The 18041-nt window shown below is 39.4% G+C and overlaps 1 protein-coding gene across 3 annotated transcripts in view; it reads left to right on the top strand.

The window, feature by feature from the left end:
- B4GALT6 (UDP-Gal:betaGlcNAc beta 1,4- galactosyltransferase, polypeptide 6) overlaps window positions 1-18041 on the top strand; it is a 76347-nt gene that overhangs the window by 28935 nt on the left and 29371 nt on the right. For 2 of the 3 annotated variants that reach the window (XM_011974376.1, XM_011974374.1), the window contains 2 exons: window positions 9715-9839; window positions 16457-16573. In XM_011974376.1, coding sequence (XP_011829766.1) covers window positions 9715-9839; window positions 16457-16573 — 242 coding nt within the window. The remainder of the gene's footprint in view (window positions 1-9714; window positions 9840-16456; window positions 16574-18041) is intronic. The other variant, XM_011974375.1, reaches the window with a different exon arrangement.

The raw sequence follows: 18041 nt of genomic DNA, 5'->3' as shown, positions 1-18041 counted from the left end.
TTTCTCTGCTTCCCTGGGATCCTTGCATTCTTTTGTAAAAGAGGATCACACTGGTATGGCCAGCCATCTTTTCACAGCAGGCCCTCTCATGGGCTGCCAACTTTGGGTCCTGTCCCAATTTTGTGCCCAGTTAGTGGTGGCCGTGGTGGCCATGATGGCAGGGTGATTTGGTAGAAAATACAGCCACATACAGGTAAGGCTTTAGAAAGGAGCCATTGGTACAGCCAACATAACGAGGCTTCTGCCAAGAGAGCCTTGCACAAGCTGTCCAACAGAGCGCTTCAATTAGTCCTGTGACCTCCGCAAAGTGGAGGCTTAGTTTACGTACCTGTAAAACCTGGGTTTCTAATATCACCTGCAGAGCGTGGTAAGGATAGAATGAAGCACAGTGCCTGAAGTTTGATAGGCGTTAATTTGATTCTCCCTTTCTTCTCCCTCCTCCTTTGAATAATAGAGCCAGACTTTACAGTGGTCAGGGGAATGAGACACCTAGGAGAAATGTGTGGAGTTTAGAAGTTTTATTCTTAGCTATGTATCCTTACATTTTTTTACTCAGAAAGATAGTTTTCATTGATAATAGAGAACAATGCAATAAAATACGTAAGTATAAAATCTTACAATAGTCACACAAAATAATTGAATGTGATTCTTTCCCAAATAATAGAAGGGATTTGTGTAAGAATTAGATCTACTTGGATGAAAACCATTCAAGTACAAGTGATATTTACTTATAGTCACTAAAAGTGAAGTTAAGGCTTAACATTGGTGTATTTGATTATCCTGTTGTAAACTTTGATTTTTACCTAATACAGCAATGGAAACACTGGCACTGGATTTCTGTAAAGATAAAGTGAATTTTTCAAACTAGAATGCAGATAAAATGTGTTTCATATATTTCAGCAGTGTTTCATATTCAATAGTGGCCAATTACACTGTAAAATCTATTTTAATGTGTATTTTTATATGAAGAATATGAGTGAATACTTCTTTCTTGTTAGTGTTTATAGATTCTCCAAAGGGCAAATCCACATTCAACTTTATTGCATTTATGTAAGATTCTTTGTGCTAACAAAGTAAAATAGAAGTTTCACCTTGTCTGAGGCTAAAAATTAATAAGTGCTTAGTGTGGATGTTTTGATTTTAATTTTTATGGGTGAGGTAGAAATGGAAAATGTCAATTGCATACTCTGCATTAGACTGAAAATAGACTTACCTTTAGTTTTCCTATCTTTTAATTCTTATTCAAATAGAATACGTTTGCAGTGACCTTTATATATTCTGTTCTTACTATTTGTGGAATAGTTCCCTTTATGGTTTAACCCTGTTAGTTTCTGTAGTTGCTAACCTTATGAATATAACAAAAGCTCCAAGGACTTTTTGAGATGAATTTAAATAATTCAAATGAAAATCAGCAAAGAAGGAAAAGATAAGCAAGCAAACTTCAGCAAAGCTCAAATAATGCTCACGTAACAACCATCATGCATATGTTTATTGTAAAAAAAAAAATTAGATGGGAGCCATTTGCCATTTTAGAGTCAACCAGTCATTGATGAACAGCTGCTGTACAGCAGTCCCTGTGTTGTTCATAGAAGCAGGCACGGGAGAGACAAAGCTGAACATGGTCATGTGTGTGGCAGCCCGGTGCAGGTAACACACTTGGAGAAAGGCATGCTATGAAAAGCTTATCAGGTCGGGCGTGGTGGCTCACGCCTGTTTCCTAGCACTTTGGGAGGCCAAGGCGGGTGTGTTACCTGAGGTCAGGAGTTCAAGACCAGCTTAGTCAACATGGTGAAACCCGTCTCTACCAAAAACACACACACACACAAATTAGCTGGGTGCAGTGGTGCGCGCCTGTAGTCCCAGCTACTTGGGAGGCTGAGGCAGAGAATTGCTTGGAACCTGGTAGGCGGAGGTTGCAGTGAGCTGAAGTCACACCACTGCACTCCAGCCCGGGCGACAGAGTGAGACTTTGTCTCAAAAAAAAAAGTAAAAAGGTTATGAATGTGACAAAAGGGAGACAGCAGTTTATTCTGCAAGGGAAAGGACGATGTCAGAGAGAGGTGTCATTAGAACTGGGTCTTGCAAGACAACTGAGAGAGAACAGCATCACTATGAGGAGGCTCTGTGTATTCCAGGACTGGAGAGCGGTCGGCTCTGCCCAGAGAGGGTGTGTAAGTGGCGTGTATGGGAAAGGAGGCTGGCCAGAAGGGTCTTGTGTAAAGGCCTGAGGAATCTGAGGGCCTTGTGGGTTCCATCATGCCTAGGCATCCATGAGGTGAGCTTCAGAGGGAGAAGAGCCTGTGAGCTTATATGCAGATGGTTGATTTACGAGCCTGTGTGCATTTCTCTCAGGCGAGAGTGCATGATTTTCAAAGGGTCTAGGGGCAAAACAAAAACAAAAAACAAAACAAAAAACCAAAAGCAAAAATAAACAAAAAACTCCACTGCTTTAGGGAAATGGAGAACCTTCAAAGGCTTTAGGCAGATGAATGATGGACTAGGATTGTATTTTAGGAAGATTATTCAGATGAGAAGCTGAAAAATGGGTGAGAATGGAGAAATGCTGGGATCACCAGGAGACCAAAGAGGAGCTTGCTGCAGGGAGCCCACAGGCAACAACAAGGGCATGTGCCAAGGCTCTGGCGTTGGAGAGAGGAGGAGGCACAGAAAAGAACCTACAGGGTACCGTTGGCCAGATGTGGTGACCAATTGAGAGGTGAGGATTAATTTCCAGGTTTCAGACTTGGTGACCATGAACTGAAGCGATACAGAGTAACCATCGCATTTGGAGGATGGGGAAGTTAGTGGTTTCTGTTTGGGCTGTTTTGTTTGAAGTTCAGGAGGGTTAACTTGGGGTCTGACTTTCATAAGAGATCTGGACTGAAGATTAGAGGAAGTGAGGTGGGAAGAAGGCTGAGAGTGGGTCCCTGAGAAGATCCGTACTTGTGAGGTGAGTGGCGGTTAACAGAAGAAGGGGAGACAGGAACCTAGAGAAGCCAGAGGATAGTGTCTGGGGGGCCAGGGAGGAACACATTCCGGAAAGAGACTGCTGTGTCTTGTCACACACCTGCAGACAGCAGGGAGAGTGAGGAACTGTGAAAGGGCCACTGAATTTGGTGCAGAAAACGGATGGAGAATACAGCAAGCACGATTTCAGTAAAGTGGTTGGGAAAGAAGCAAAGTAGACTGTCTTGAGAAGTGAGTCAGATGTGTGTGAAGACTGTAGGTGAAATGAGAGAAATTTGGTGGCAAGGGGAAGGAGATTAGAGGAATTGAGGTGGGAAGAAGGCTGAGAGTGGGTCCCTGAGAAGATCTATACTTGTGAGGTGAGTGGCGGTTAACAGAAGAAGGGGAGACAGGAACCTAGAGAAGCCAGAGGATGGTGTCTGGGGGGCCAGGAGGAACACATCCCGGAAAGAGACTGCTGTGTCTTGTCACACACCTGCAGACAGGAGACAATGCCTCAGGTTGAAGAGTGAGCATGGAAAGCCTCAGGAATGCCTCCTCCCCTGAGGAAGCCTGAGGTTTATTTGGAGATGAGGTGGAGAGGTAGGGTGCTTGTGCCTGCTATGTCTGTTTTCCTGAAGCAGGAGGCCTTGTGTCCCTGAGAGGATGGCCAGGAAGGACTGAGCAGCTTGAAAGGGAGGAGTAAGTATTTAAAAAGTTGTTGTAGGGAATGAAAAGTGGAGTCAACTAATCATAAATTAAAAGGTGACAGGTTAGCCTAGAGAGCCCCACACCCCACCCTGGTGGGGTCACAATACAAACAAAAGTGACACTTGTTTTTGCTGAAAACTCACTATGCTTAAGGCAATATGTTAGGTATTGCCACCCAAATGATGGGATTAATCCATATGCTTATGTGCTTTCTTTAGTTATGTTTATTAGGTAGAGAATTGGAGCATGGATAATTGTCACCACAAGGATGGGACCTGTAGCCCAGGTGTGGCAGGTTGGGGCGGTGGTAGATAAGGTGTTTGTCAGTGTGTAGGTGCTGTGATTGGATGAAGGTCATAGAGCTGCATTTCTCTAAGTGTGATTCAGATGACATACACTTGTTAAAAATGCAGCTGGGGGCCGGGCGCGGTGGCTCACGCCTGTAATCCCAGCTCTTTGGGAGGCCGAGGTGAGTGGATCATGAGGTCAGGAGATCGAGACCATCCTGGCTAACATGGTGAAACCCCATCTCTACTAAAAATACAGACAATTAGCCAGGCGTGGTGGTGGGCGCCTGTAGTCCCAGCTACTCGGGAAGCTGAGGCAGGAGAATGGCATGAATCCGGGAGGCGGAGCTTGTAATGAGCATAGATGGCACCACCGCGTTACAGCCTGGGTGACAGAGCAAGACTCCGTCTCAAAAAAAAAAAAAAATTGTGGCTGGGATACTTGTTAAAAATGCAGCCTGTGAGCTAAACCCTAGACTGTGAAAGTCGGGGCTCTTGGTTGCAAAGCACAGAATATACTTTATCTGATTTAAGAGAAAAAAGAATTCATGAAAATATATTAGAGAGCCCAGAGACAACCTGGGTGGCTAGAGAATTAGGTTGAGAAATTGAGCAGCCAGAACAAGGCTCAGACCACTTTGAAGCATCCCCTGCTGCCACTTGTCAGGGCTTACACCTCCTACCAGCATTGCTTAGGTCTGGAGACCAGAAGTGCCACTTGTTGGTTCCCGTAAAGCTAGAAGCTTTTGCCACCACTTTTACTTTTGAGAGATAGTTTTGCAGAGTACCCTTGTCCTTATATTGTTTACTACTGCTTCCATTCTCCTGTGGGTGCATTTGGTCACATGACCACTCCTACCTGCTAGAGGGGTTTGGAGAGTGGGTTCTAGCTTTTTCCTTTGAAAGGCAGGACTCAGTGGTGGGTAGTTCAAGCTGTTGAAATGTGTTCAGTTAAAGCCAGTGGACAGAACCATGACCCATGAGCTTCAACTGACACAGAAACTTTGACAGTGTGGCCAGTCACCTGCATTTTAAACAAGCACAGCTGGCAATTCTTAGGCACACATCAAAATTAGCAAACCACTTTATACAGAGGCCAGATAGAGGAAAATGTGGATATAGCAGAGAGGACTTCAAGTCTTCATGAAGTTGAGGAGGGACTTCATGGGAGGAGAATGGTAGAAGGTGAAAGGGAAAGAGGCTTTAATGAGAGGGTGCAGTGTCAGAGGTGAAAGCCAGTCATTTCTAGGTGACTATGATTCAGGGTCTGGACACAGAGCTGGGTGTCACTGTGAATTCACTATCATGAATATTGCTGCAAGGAACATAATAGCGCATGTGCCTTTTTGGTAGAATGATTTATTTTCTTTTGGATATTTACGCACTAATAGGATTGCTGGATCAAATGGTAGTTCTGTGTTTTTTGAGAAATCTCCAAACTGCTTTCCACAGTGGCTGAAGTAACTTACATTCTCACCAACAGTGTATAAGCATCTCCTTTTCTTCCCGAGCCTAGCCAGCATCTGTTGTTTTTTGACTTTTCAATAATGGCTTTTCCTATTGGTATTTGATGGTGTCTTATTGTGGTTTTAATATGCATTTCTCTGATGATTAGTGGTTTGGAGCATTTTTTCATATGTTTGTTCATACCTGAATGTTTCCTTTTAAGAAGTTTGTATCTTTTGCTCATTTTTTAATGGGGTTATTTGTTTTTTGCTTGTTTAAATTCCTTATAGATTCTGGATATTAGGCCTTTGTTGGATGCACAGTTTTGCATAAATGTCTTAAAGAAATATTTTAGCACCTGATGGAGCCAGGGAGTAGAAATGCAGGTAGGTGGAAGCAGGGATGAGACAGGAATCTTCCTATTCATTCATTCATTCATTCATTCTGTGTCCAGGCATTGCCCTTGGCAGTGGGGATGTGTGACTAATGCTCTGTCTTATGTTTAGAATGCTCAGGTTTGGTTGCTTCAAGAAAACTTGAGTAAGAAATCATTTGTTAAGCAGCGGTTGTAAAATTTTAGAAGTCGAGAAGCTGAAGTAAAGCATTTGAAATAAGCAGTGTCTAGTGTTGGCTTCAGAAAGGACAGGAGATGACCGATGGCTGGATGCCTCATAACTGTTCAGTCTCAGAGCTATGCTCAGGAGGCAGCACAGAGGCTGGGGGAGGGAATGTCCCATCTTATCATAAAAATGCTTTTCTAGCTTTGGAGAGGAATTTACCCTAAGGGACATTTCTAGGGGAAATTCAGGTCTTTCTCTGACACGGTCATCAGCTCTTTGAGCTGTGCACATTTAAAACCCTAAGGGTAAAACAGACAAAACCAACATATTCAGAATTAGGTTTTAGGTACCAAAAAATAGACATAGGCTCCAAACAAAATGAAACAGTCGTTTAAAACTATTGATTTATAGAGCAAACAACTCTCTGGAGATTATATGCCTTAAATTTTACTTGAAATGGTAGAAAAATATAAATGTAAGTAATTCATAGGTTTTGAATATTTGTTATTTTAAGAATTATATTTTAATAGAAAAATAAAATCCTGAATCATGTCGTGTGATACATTATCTACAGCACAATAAGCCTGTTGTTTTGGCCCATGCCTGCCTGGCTTTCCCAGATGGGCAGCATTGCTGCATATCTTGCAAATTCAGCATTAGGAAATTATAGTAAATGTCCTACATAACCAATGGTGCAACTAAGTTACCCTCACACATGACAGAAGCAGTTTGGCACACATGACTGGAAGGTAGCTTCCAGCTGACTTGAGTTCCTTGTCCTTCACCTTGACCCTCTAGGGGCTTGGCAGCCCCTCCACTCTTCAGACACTCAGTTCTCCTGGTCTTTCCTTTCTAACCCCAGCACCACCTTCAAAATAGTGAAATTCAGTAAATGTACATTTGCTGATTGTGATTACAGTACTGGGTAAATGGATTTCAGTCAATGTATGTATTTTCTGATCTTTAAATCTCTAACTGGGAAAGAAACCACTTGTGCTAGTTAAAAATCTCAGATTTATATGATCACATCTGGGATTAAGAACAACAAATCTCAGATTAACCACAGAGGAGAGTGAAGATTGGCTGTCCATGGAGTTCAGTGGATCTTCAGTTGCTCTTGAAATCTCAGCAAGTGAAATAAAGGGGACTGGCTCAGTTGGTGGCATTCTTCTTTGCAAGAAGGACATCCCCCTTCTCTGGCTTCATTCATAGCAGTTGGTTTTCCGAAGCCTTTTGTTTTGTTTTTAAAGCAGTGGAAGGCTTTCTTGAGTGAAACCTAAAGGGGACAAAAGAGTACGTGAAAGAGATGAAAGTGGCTGTGTTGGGGGAGCCTGAGTCCTCCCTCCTCCAACCACAGGATCCCTGAGAGAAGTCCTTCCTGAGGACGGTTTGGAAACCACACCATCATGAGTTTATCTGCAGTGTACTTCTTCCCGGCCACTCTTTTTATAACATGCCCTCTTCCCTTCCCTTCCTATGTACAGGATCTTCTCCCTAATACCACTCCCCACAATGATGCGTGTTTGTTGTTCCTGTCTTCTCTGATCATACTTTTGCTGTTCCCAGTGGTGGCAATACCTGTCCTGGGAGGCCTGCCCCACACACTCCCCAGTATAGCGATGTTGCTGTTACCACGGGTAGCATGCCCCCGGGTCAATCTTTAGCCTTCCATCAGCAAATTATTAGGATTTCAGAGCAAAGGGCAACAAGCACATAGGAAAGCTCCTGATGGACTCTGAGGGGTGTGGATGGGGTTGGGGTGGGGGGCGGCGCACAACCCCGAGGAGTGTGAACTTAGGATACCTCAGGCATGGGGATATGATGGACAGAAAAAGCCGTCTCTACTGAGGGAAAGAAATAAAGCCTGTCTCTTGCCAGCACATATGCGTTGGAGATGGAAATTAAACTGCAAATGATGCTGGAGAAAACTGCTGACAATAATGATGATTACAGCTGTTGAAGCAATAAAGCTGGAAAAAAGACAAAAAATTTGGTTTAACAGTGCAGAAAGAATACCAGCTTCTGTTACTTATATGAACTGCTTATTATTTAGCCTAATTACTATCATTTTAGCAATCATGCATACTATTAAATGTATCAGATTTATTTGTGTAAATTTTATTTGATTACAATGTTAGATTCCGTTCTTTGTCAGCTGAGTCATGATAGTCTGTACTTATGTTGACCGATCAATCTTACGTTTTACTTACTCTTTCTCTGCAAGTTCATAGGTTTCTCTTTCTTTTAGATGAATCTGACCTTTGTAAGATTAGCTCGTTTGCGTATCTTGTCACACTGAAGGCTGAGTGTTTTGTTATAAAAGACTGCTTATGTTGTCAGTAGAACATGCAGGCATTAGAAGATAGCAATTCTTTTTCTAACTTATTCTGGGAAGCAGGTATTTCGATGTAAAATATTCTAGCATGCCTGCGTGGAGGCTACTGACAGTGCATCCTGGTTAGGATGAAGTGGGGACAGGAAGAGAGGCTATTGTGAAAACTCATACAATATAGAATAGCAGGAGCAAAGAGGCTCTCTGGAGAGGAACTGAGTGTTTTTTATGTGAAATTGTGGCTACATGAAACTCAGAAGACTCGAAATGGGAAACCTCAACATTTGTTGGTTTGTATTTTATGAGATGAGGTCAGAGAGAAGAATTTGGCTGGAGGGCGCTCCAGAGCAATTTGTACCTATTTGGAAGTTAACAGATGACATTAAAACTGCTAAAAGATGATCTGTAGTTTTGCTCCAACAGCCTTTTACATCCTGTTCTCTCTACCAGTGAAATCATTGAATATAGCATTGCTTTGAAGGGATGTTAGTGATCATGCAGCTATTTTAATTCAGGGGGAGATACAGAGACTTCCTGATTCTTAGTTCTGTTTTGGGGTTAATGGAAGTGGTTTTCTATTCAAGATTCATTCCTGTTTCAATGGTATACATTAGAAAAGCTGCTAGTAAGAACACCTCCAGTAATGTCATATATTTGTTAATTTGGAGAACGAGTGTCTATTAGACCAGGAATATCTCAGAAGTAGTTTTTCAGTTTTGTATGCCAAGGGGCCTGATATATGGTAAGTGCTCAGAATCAATGCTTTGAATTGTGTTTGCAAATTCCCTCTCTTAAGAAATGTCAATAGGTAACAGTAATAGTAGCTAACATTTGTTGGTTGTATCTAATGCCTGACACTGCATATGATCCTTCACACAGGTGATTTCTCGGAATGGATACAACCACCTTGGGAGGCAGGCATTACTGTCCTTTTTACAGAGGTGGAAGCTTAGGCACAGAGAGGTTAAATGATTTTCCCAATAGACAGAAGCTGGGAATCAGTTCCCAGTCAATCTGACTGCTTATTTCATTAAGTACTGTGCTATTGTGTCCCCTATGTTGAAAATATTAAAATTAAAAATGGTATTAAAATATTTGAATAGTTGTTAAATTGCAGTGTTAAGTTATAATGACATGCAAACATTTTCCAAAGAATATTAAATTATTCGATATGTTACCCAAAAGCAAAAAGTTTTTAAAAAGAATTTGATTTTCTTTGGCTGATTTACCAAACATAGTAGGGTGACCGTATATATTATCATGGAAACTAAAAGTGAAAGGGGGTACTGTTCATAATTTTGTGGTGGTAATAGGAATAAACTGTATTTTCCTGGCAACTGAGTTATGCCATCACCCTGCTGATTATTATTTGTTCTACTAGATCTTTGAGGCAAAAAATATTAAAACAATTCTTCACATTTTTAATTTGCAGGAGGATTCCTCAGTGTCAATGTAAGCGAAGTCAGTTTTGATGAAATTCATCAACTCTTCTCCAAGGATTTAGATATTGAGCCAGGGGGTCATTGGAGGCCAAAAGACTGTAAACCCAGATGGAAGGTGAGGTAAATTCTTTTCATAAGCAATTTGACTGTTACTATGCGTTTGAGGAAAGAATGTGCTTGATTCAAAATACAGAGACAAATGTCTTTAAGTCTTGATAAATTTAAAACATCAGTATTTTTGTCTTTAATGTTTACTATTTATAATTCAAATGTGATTTAAGTGTTAATGTGTGAAGACTGTAAATGCACCTGTGTAGATACAAAATAGATGCTCGGTTCATTCTCTTTGAGTTCCTGGTAATAAATACGTGACTTGAGTTTGGCTTGGAAAACAGATTTTTTCTGTTGTTCTGTTCTGTTTGGAAGAGAGGCTGTGAGTTCCCTGCCTCCTGCAGCTGTCCCTAATGATTACTGACACCTGCAAGCATAGCCTCACCAATTTCTGGAATCATGAGAACTCACTCGGAGGATATTAATATCCTGATTTTCAGTTTGATCTGGCGTTGGGGTCTTCAAGCTGTGTTTCTCAGAATCCAAGATTATAAAGAGGCTGCTCAGAGATCACTGTGGGACTTGAAAAGTTGGACTTTGGGCTCTTCTTGGCTTCAGAAGGCACAGCCCAAGCTTTCAGTCTTTTTGGTATGTCAGAATTCTATTCAGTGTTTTGTTTGAAAAACTGTAAGGGGGTGGGTTTGCCTCTGCTGCTTTTGAAAAATTGGAAGCCATAATTTAAACCAGACTTGCCCTCAAAGCTGTGAAATTGGTTAATAAGTGCATATTCATCTAATGTTATTACGTTTGAGTAAGAAATAACATTTGTGTAATTCCAGTGAAGACTACAACTGATTAAATCAAATGTTATTTCCTGAAGAATTGTGATATAATCTTGATCTGGAGACAGTTTCAGTTTTCTCTTTTAAAACATTAGTATACTTCTAGAATATTTGTATGTTCACCTCCCCCACACAAAAAAAACCCCACTGGTAGGAAGGAAAATCATATGTTGTTAAACTCATGAAAAAGACCCTCTGACTTCATCTACCATGAACTCTTTGTGTTTGAAGATGTGTATTATTTGTATCTGTATTCCCAACACAGAGCACATTGTCTTGTGTGAGTTAAGCACTAAACACAGTTTTGTTGAATTAACTCTATAAGGCAAATAAAAGCCTTTTTGGCCTTGTTACAAATGATTCAATAAATGGTCAGCTTTCTTATTGCCTTGAACAAGTTGTGAAGCTGCTTAAATGGATTCCAGTACCAATTTTAGCAAAACATTTTATTTTATAATTACCTTACACTATTTCTCAGATCAGATTCATTTAACAAATGAATCTCTTCATATGTCTTGATTGATTTTCCTCACATTTGTATCTATATGAAATGCGGCCCAATTTATGTACATTCCACCTTTTAAAAATAGCCTGGGCACATAAATTATTTTTAACATTTGGATATTGAGAGTGTATATTGAGTGCTAATAGAAAAAGAAGCACACTCAGTCACCGAGGCTGTAGGATAGCATGGAGGTTGATATTCAGATAGTTGTTTGTACAGGATATGGCACACCCCTCAGGTGTGCTCTACTAGTAGCATACTAGTAGAACAGTTTGGGATAGGAAAAGTGAAGTCTTCTTGTCCCGTTTCCAGTGATCTATACCAGATGGATTTTAAATTTTTTTTGTTTTCTTCTCATTTTCCAGGAGACCGGTATATCACACGAGTAGTTCCTACTTAGAGATATTAGTAGACTATAAACTACATATGACTCAGTAGGTAACAGTATTGAGAAGAGTTCCTGGAAAGAAACTAATTCAGGGATCTAAGGTTCATACCTGTAATCCCAGCACTTTGGGAGGCTGAGGTGGGCAGATCACTTGAGGCCAGGAGTTTGGGACCAGCCTGGCCAACATGGCGAAACCTCATCCCTACTAAAAATACAATGGTGGCACATCCCAGCTACTCAGGAGGCTGAGGTGTGAGATTTGCTTGAACCTGGAATGTGGAGGCTGCAGTGAACCAAGATTGCAGCACTGCGCTCTAGCCTGGGTGAAAGAGCAAGACTGTCTCAAAATAAATTAACTTATTTTATTTAGGAACTATATGATAATGCTTCTTTTATTTCAACTTTTAGCAAACCCTTCTCAGAATATAGTCTGTAGTTCAGAATTACACAACTAAAGGTATGAAAGGAATTTTGGAGATTATTCAGAAGTGAGCTATATTCACATAAATATTATATAACTATCATCTCACTAAATATTTAGTTACACAGTTTCTCCCCCTACCCGTCCCTACCTGCTTACTGATAATGTTCCATTCTCATATTGGAACAGTAGAGAGAGAGGGAAGTAAGAAATGACTAGATTTATGTTAAACATCTGTCATCAACTTGATTCTTAATATTTGAGGCCCCTTTTTTAAATGAGAAAAATACCAGTGCAGTTGGTTGATGGCAAATTAAATAGAACTGAGATCTTTCAAAACGAGTAATTTCAGCTGGCCAACCTGGTGAGACCCTCGTCTCTCCTAAAAATACAAAAAATTAGCTGGGCGTGGTGATGCAGGCCTGTAATCCCAGCTATTCGGGAGGCTGAGACAGGAGAATTGCTTGAATCCGTGAGGCAGAGGTTGCAGTGAGCCGAGATCGTGCCACTGCACTCCAGCCTGGGCAACAGAGTGAGACTCCATCTCAAAAAACAAACAAACAAAAAACCAGTAGTAATTTCAGCAATTCCTAGATATTCCTGAATGCTGCAGGTTTGAGTAGAAGATTTCTGCACAGGTTGGACAGCTTATGGGGCAAGCTTATATCTAAAGAACATGAGGATGCTTTGCAGGTCATTAAAAGTGAAGTGTTTACCTGTGACATTGACTTTCCATTCAGATTTCAGATGGAGGGCTTGATGAACAACTTTGGTCTGTCACTTCCAGCCTTAAAGAACCAGGCAGCTGCTTGATGCTCTTGTCTACTCAGAGGCCTGGAGTTTCATTTGTAGTCCAATGTACCTCAAGGATGGGTCTTGGCCTCCCTGTTTCAGAACTACTTGAGGCATATGGTAAAAATGCTGATTTTTGGCCAGGTGTGGTAGTTCAAACCTGTAATCCCAGTGCTTTGGGAGACTGAGGCAGAAGGATCATTTGAGCCCAGGAGTTTGGTGCAGCTGTGATCACACCACTGTACTCCAGCCTGGGCTATGGAATGAAACCCCATCTCTAAAAGAAAAAAAAAAAATGCAGATTCTTGAACTCAGTCCTCAAACATACTGATTCTATTGGTGGGAAGGAACAAGAACTTGCATGTTTAACCAAGTGCCGCCAGTTTGAGAATTGCTCCTGTAGGTACTGAAAATTGGGAGGAATAGGAAGATGGAACTAAAAACACTGAAGGAGAATGAGTGTTTACCAGCTTCTGCTTACTCAGTGGCAGATAGCTAGATTTACCTTAAGGTTCCCAAGCCTAAAGCCATGTCATTTAGGGACACCATAGCTGGTGGTGTGCTGAAAATTTGAAAGTAGGACAGAAACTTGGTGGGAGAAATTGATGTGATACACATTTTTCTTGATGATCTCCTCATGGTGTATATAGGAGAAAATAAGCAAGGGAAAAAATGGTGCACATGTTCAGCAAGATTTGTGATTTTAAAGTAGGAGCAAACTGAATGGAATAATTTTGCTTGATCAAGAGGTGGTGAGGAGAGATTCAGGAGGATAAAGTGTTGTTTTATCAGAAGATAATGACCAGATGTTCTCAGTCTCCACTGGAGGTGTATCAACAAGAGAGTGGCTCAAACAGCAAATTAGGGCACATAGAAGAAAGAATGTCCCGAAACAGGCTATTAAGCCTTAAAATAAATGATCACAGAACAATGAGATATTTTCTAGACAAAAAATTATAAACTATGCAGGACATTCTTCCACAAACACAAGAACTGATGTGCCAGATGAATTTTTAAGATATTGTTTAGCTTTACTTTAATAAAAGCTTTGCTTTAGATTTATCACATATTCACAATCTTTAATAACCCTCTCATTAAAATTTGGACGTCTGTTTGCTGTTAGCGCAGTGGGTTAGCTTATTTGAATTTGCCAAGACACTGGTGATTTCTTTCTTTCATTACCGTCTCAGTATCCTTATAAGATTTTTTTTAAAAAAAACCTCTTGATATTTAAATACTTCATTGAAGAGGTTATTGTATTGGGAGCTAGAACTTTACCTTTTATTTATCCTTATATGTTCAGCTCATCACTCAGTCTAATTGTCTTTAATTAATATGCACTGTCTTTAATCGGGCCTCTGTAGCCATTTAATAATTTCTTCCCTCAAATATCTATAATTGGCGTTAACTGCTTTTACAGCTCATTGACATTATGTCATAGGTGGCCAACTCGTGGCCAACTTCCAAATCAAGAAGGGCAGGCTTGACTTATGAAGCTATGTGTTATCACATGGGTATGCTTTAGATAAGGTCAGTAGTGGGATATGTACTCACCATCTAACCCCTTTTATTCCTTTTACTTTTCATAGCACTTTCCTATCCTAAAAGCAAACCCCTGAGCTGGGTTGGCAGTTGTTTTGATTTGGGAATTCCTTGAATATGCCAGCCATTGGCACTGAAGCCCAGCAGTAAGTCCTGCCTCAGTATATAGTTCCAGTACAGTTGGCAGCCATTGTGCGGGGGCAGGAAGGAGGTCTTGGGTGTGTTGGGCGGGTGTTGCTGGGGTAGCCTCGTGGTCCTCAGGCTCCTGAGCCAAGAGAGACCTTTAAATGGGAGTGGAACCCAAAGTTGGGCTGGCAAGGGCACCAGACCTCTTTAGTTCGTACCATTTGCCAGACAGATATGCCGTAATTAATATAATCATGAAAACGTCAGCCTCATAGCAGCCATTGTCTTTTTTTTTTTTTTTTTTTTTTTTGCTATCCCATCAGCATTAGGGGAAAATGAATGGTGGAGTTTGTAGTTTAGACATCTTCAATTTTGCTAAATCATTTTTTGTTCTCTTTATAAATGAAAATGTTTGAATAATTTAAAAATTTCTGCCATCTATGATCCTAGTAATGTAAAATACATGGTTAAGTATTATTTTCATTTGATGATGTCTAATATCAGGTCCTGATTTTAAAAGGATTAGGTGCACAACTTAGGCATTCTCAATTATTTGCATTTATTCATTTATTAATAAACTTTATTTGGTATAGATAAAATTGTAGTAAATCATAGATTTAATGTTCTTTCACAATATTCTGTTACAACCAGTTTAGATTGTATATTTTAAAAATCCAGATTATAGAGTGACACAGAGGTATTTTGGTTAGATATACTTTCACTGTTGTCTTTTTTTGAAAATCTAATGATTTGGAATTTATGATCTGTGGAAAACTTGCTTTAATTTCAGTTTTATTAGAAAATTCACTATAATAATAAAGCTAGCTCAGCTAGGAAGTTGCTGAGAAAAGTAATTTAGAAAACACTTAGGTTTTTCAAAGGCAAAATCTAAATTGTAAGGAGATATAGATTGTATGACAAAGTTTGGATCCAAGAAATGGAGGATTTGAATTAGTGATGATTGATGATTATTCATTTATTCCTGTATTACATTAAAACATTTTATATAGATGGTGTTTTTAAGTGTTGGGTTTGAGAATTACATTAGGTTTTTTATTTCATATTAGAAGAAAGATTAACATACTAGAACTATTTTCATTTCTATGTACGTGGTTTTTCTTTTACTTTTTGGGTGAGAACAAATTTCTTTGATTGATAAAGGACAAATTTCTGTGCTGCTTACATCATCTTTTCTTGTTATGGATTGTTGCCAACTTCATTTTAAACTGAATATTATCCTACCACTGAAATACATTTTTAAAATGTATCAAAAACTTAATTCTACATTTTGATTAAATGAAAAATATTATATTATCAAACTTCATGTGTATTTTGGGGCAATATCATGTATGAGTGAGGTTTTCTTGTATGCTATGGCTGGAACCCCATATTTGAAGATTTTGGTTTCTATTATATTTCTGAAAATATCTCTAGGACAGAGAAACTATGTGTAAGACAGTAGATATTCAAGTGAAATGTCTTTTAAATTCAATTCAAAATCCAGAAAGTTATTATTTAGGATCTACTCTAAAACCAAGAAGTTACTCTTACGATACATTCCCCTCCCTTACTTTTCATGCCCAGTTGATAGCCAAATCCTGCTAACTTACCTCTTAGATGTGTTGAAAACCCATGTACTTCTCTTCTCCTTTATCCTCCTCTTAGTTTAAGCTACCGTGACCTCTTTTCTCAACAGTTGTATTAATTGCCTAACCAACTTTTTCGTCTTCTCCAATCTGCTCTCCATACTGCCACCAAAGTAGTCTTTGCAGTCACCACATCTGATTTATCACTCTTTCAAAATCCTTCCACAATTTCTCATGGTGTTCACAGGTTAAAGACCACAATCCTTAGAAAAACCTTCAGAGCCTCTTCTACCTCTCAGCTTTATAAAGATGCATGCAGCAAGGACTTTTTCCGTGTTTGCTTAATGCTGTATCTCTGATGAGAAAATTTTAAGGGCGTGACTTTAAAACCATGAGAAGTTTTCAAGGATTAATTTTTATACTGACCTCTAGGATGTGCTACTGTATTTATTTACATACATGGCTATTTTGTTTTAAAGGTGGCAGTTCTTATTCCCTTCCGTAATCGCCATGAACATCTTCCAATCTTTTTCTTACATTTGATTCCAATGCTCCAGAAGCAGCGGCTGGAATTTGCCTTTTATGTCATTGAACAGGTGAGAATACTTTTCACAGTGGTCACTAAGTATACTAGAGTCTAAACTCTTAGATATGGTTAGATTAAACATGTTAGTAGTTTAGGATTAATAAGGTAAGTCAAATTCTTTGTTTTATGCTTGGGTGAAATTACATTTTGGATTGGGCCTATATGTTTCTTATAATAGTAATTTGGTCAAATGAGTTAATTAGCAATCATGTTTCACTTTAGTATGATAGCCTCGTTGTATTTTAATGACATTCTAAATATTGGATTGTCAATCTGTGGTTTTTAAAATAGCTATACAGCTGATACTTACCTTACAGGATTAAATGTGTCTTTGACGTGTAGTATTATTCCTTTTGATGTTTTCATTAGGCTTATGATCTTTATTTTTGAAAACCTCTGTAAAGTTTCATTTAATTGAGAAACTGCTTATTTTCTAATTTAGGCTACTTGGCAGCATTTAGACTCATGTACAGACATCTGGACTCATAACTGTTGCAACTCAAAGTTCTTTTCTGAATTATACCGAAGCACCCTACAGTTACCTCAGCTATATTTGCAGTGTTTGATTTGAAAAAACATTTCAGTTTATGACTCGTGAATTTAACTACAGAAAAGGAAGGAAAGTTTTTTTTTCTTTTTTTAACTTAATAGCAAAGCATAGGTTATTCTCGATTGAGGATTTCTTTGTACTGTGGGGTAGTTGCTGGCTATCCCTGAAAATCAATATTGGATTAACTTTGTTAGGTAATCAGAGACACCTAAATGAGAGCCAGTTATTAAACCTAAAAACAAAAAGTAGTATACATTAAACATTTTCTGTCCTGTTTTCAGTTTTTCATTTTCAAAATCATCTTTCTTGGTAGAGGAACCTTGACTGTTTCTGTTGTAGGATATAGACCCAGCTCTACAGTTGGTAAGTAAATATGCATCCAGTGAGCTGACAGATCAAAAAAAAGAAAAAAAAAAAAAAAGCGTACATTACATGGAAGACTAAACGATGTGATGCCCAAGATCCCTTCCAAATTTGAGATTCTATGATTCTTTAAAAGAGATAACCAGGTGGAGAATGGAATTTTAAAATATTGTCAAAAAAAGCTTATTCCTTTTGTTTCTGAACAGAGGCTATCAAAGCTGAATGCATCATAATTCTTTAACATAGTTAATTCAAATAGTTGAAATGACCCTGACTTACTTTTTGTAGTCTTTGTTTAAAGGCTATAAAGTGTATATATAAAGAAAGAATTTGGCCTGGTGTGGTGGCTTATGCCTATAATCCCAGCACTTTGGGAGGCCGAGGCAGGTGGATCACAAAGTCAGGAGTTCAAGAACAGCCTGGCCAAGATGGTGAAACCTCATCTCTACTAAAAATACAAAAATTAGCCAGGCATGATGATGGGCACCTGTAATCTCAGCTACTTGGGAGACTGAGGCAGGAAATTGCTTGAACCCAGGAGGTGGAGGTGGCAGTGAGCCAAGAT

The sequence above is a fragment of the Mandrillus leucophaeus genome, unplaced genomic scaffold (genome assembly GCF_000951045.1).
Source record: "Mandrillus leucophaeus isolate KB7577 unplaced genomic scaffold, Mleu.le_1.0 Scaffold145, whole genome shotgun sequence".
NCBI lineage: Eukaryota > Metazoa > Chordata > Mammalia > Primates > Cercopithecidae > Mandrillus > Mandrillus leucophaeus.
This window is presented reverse-complemented; position numbering and strand designations above follow the sequence as displayed.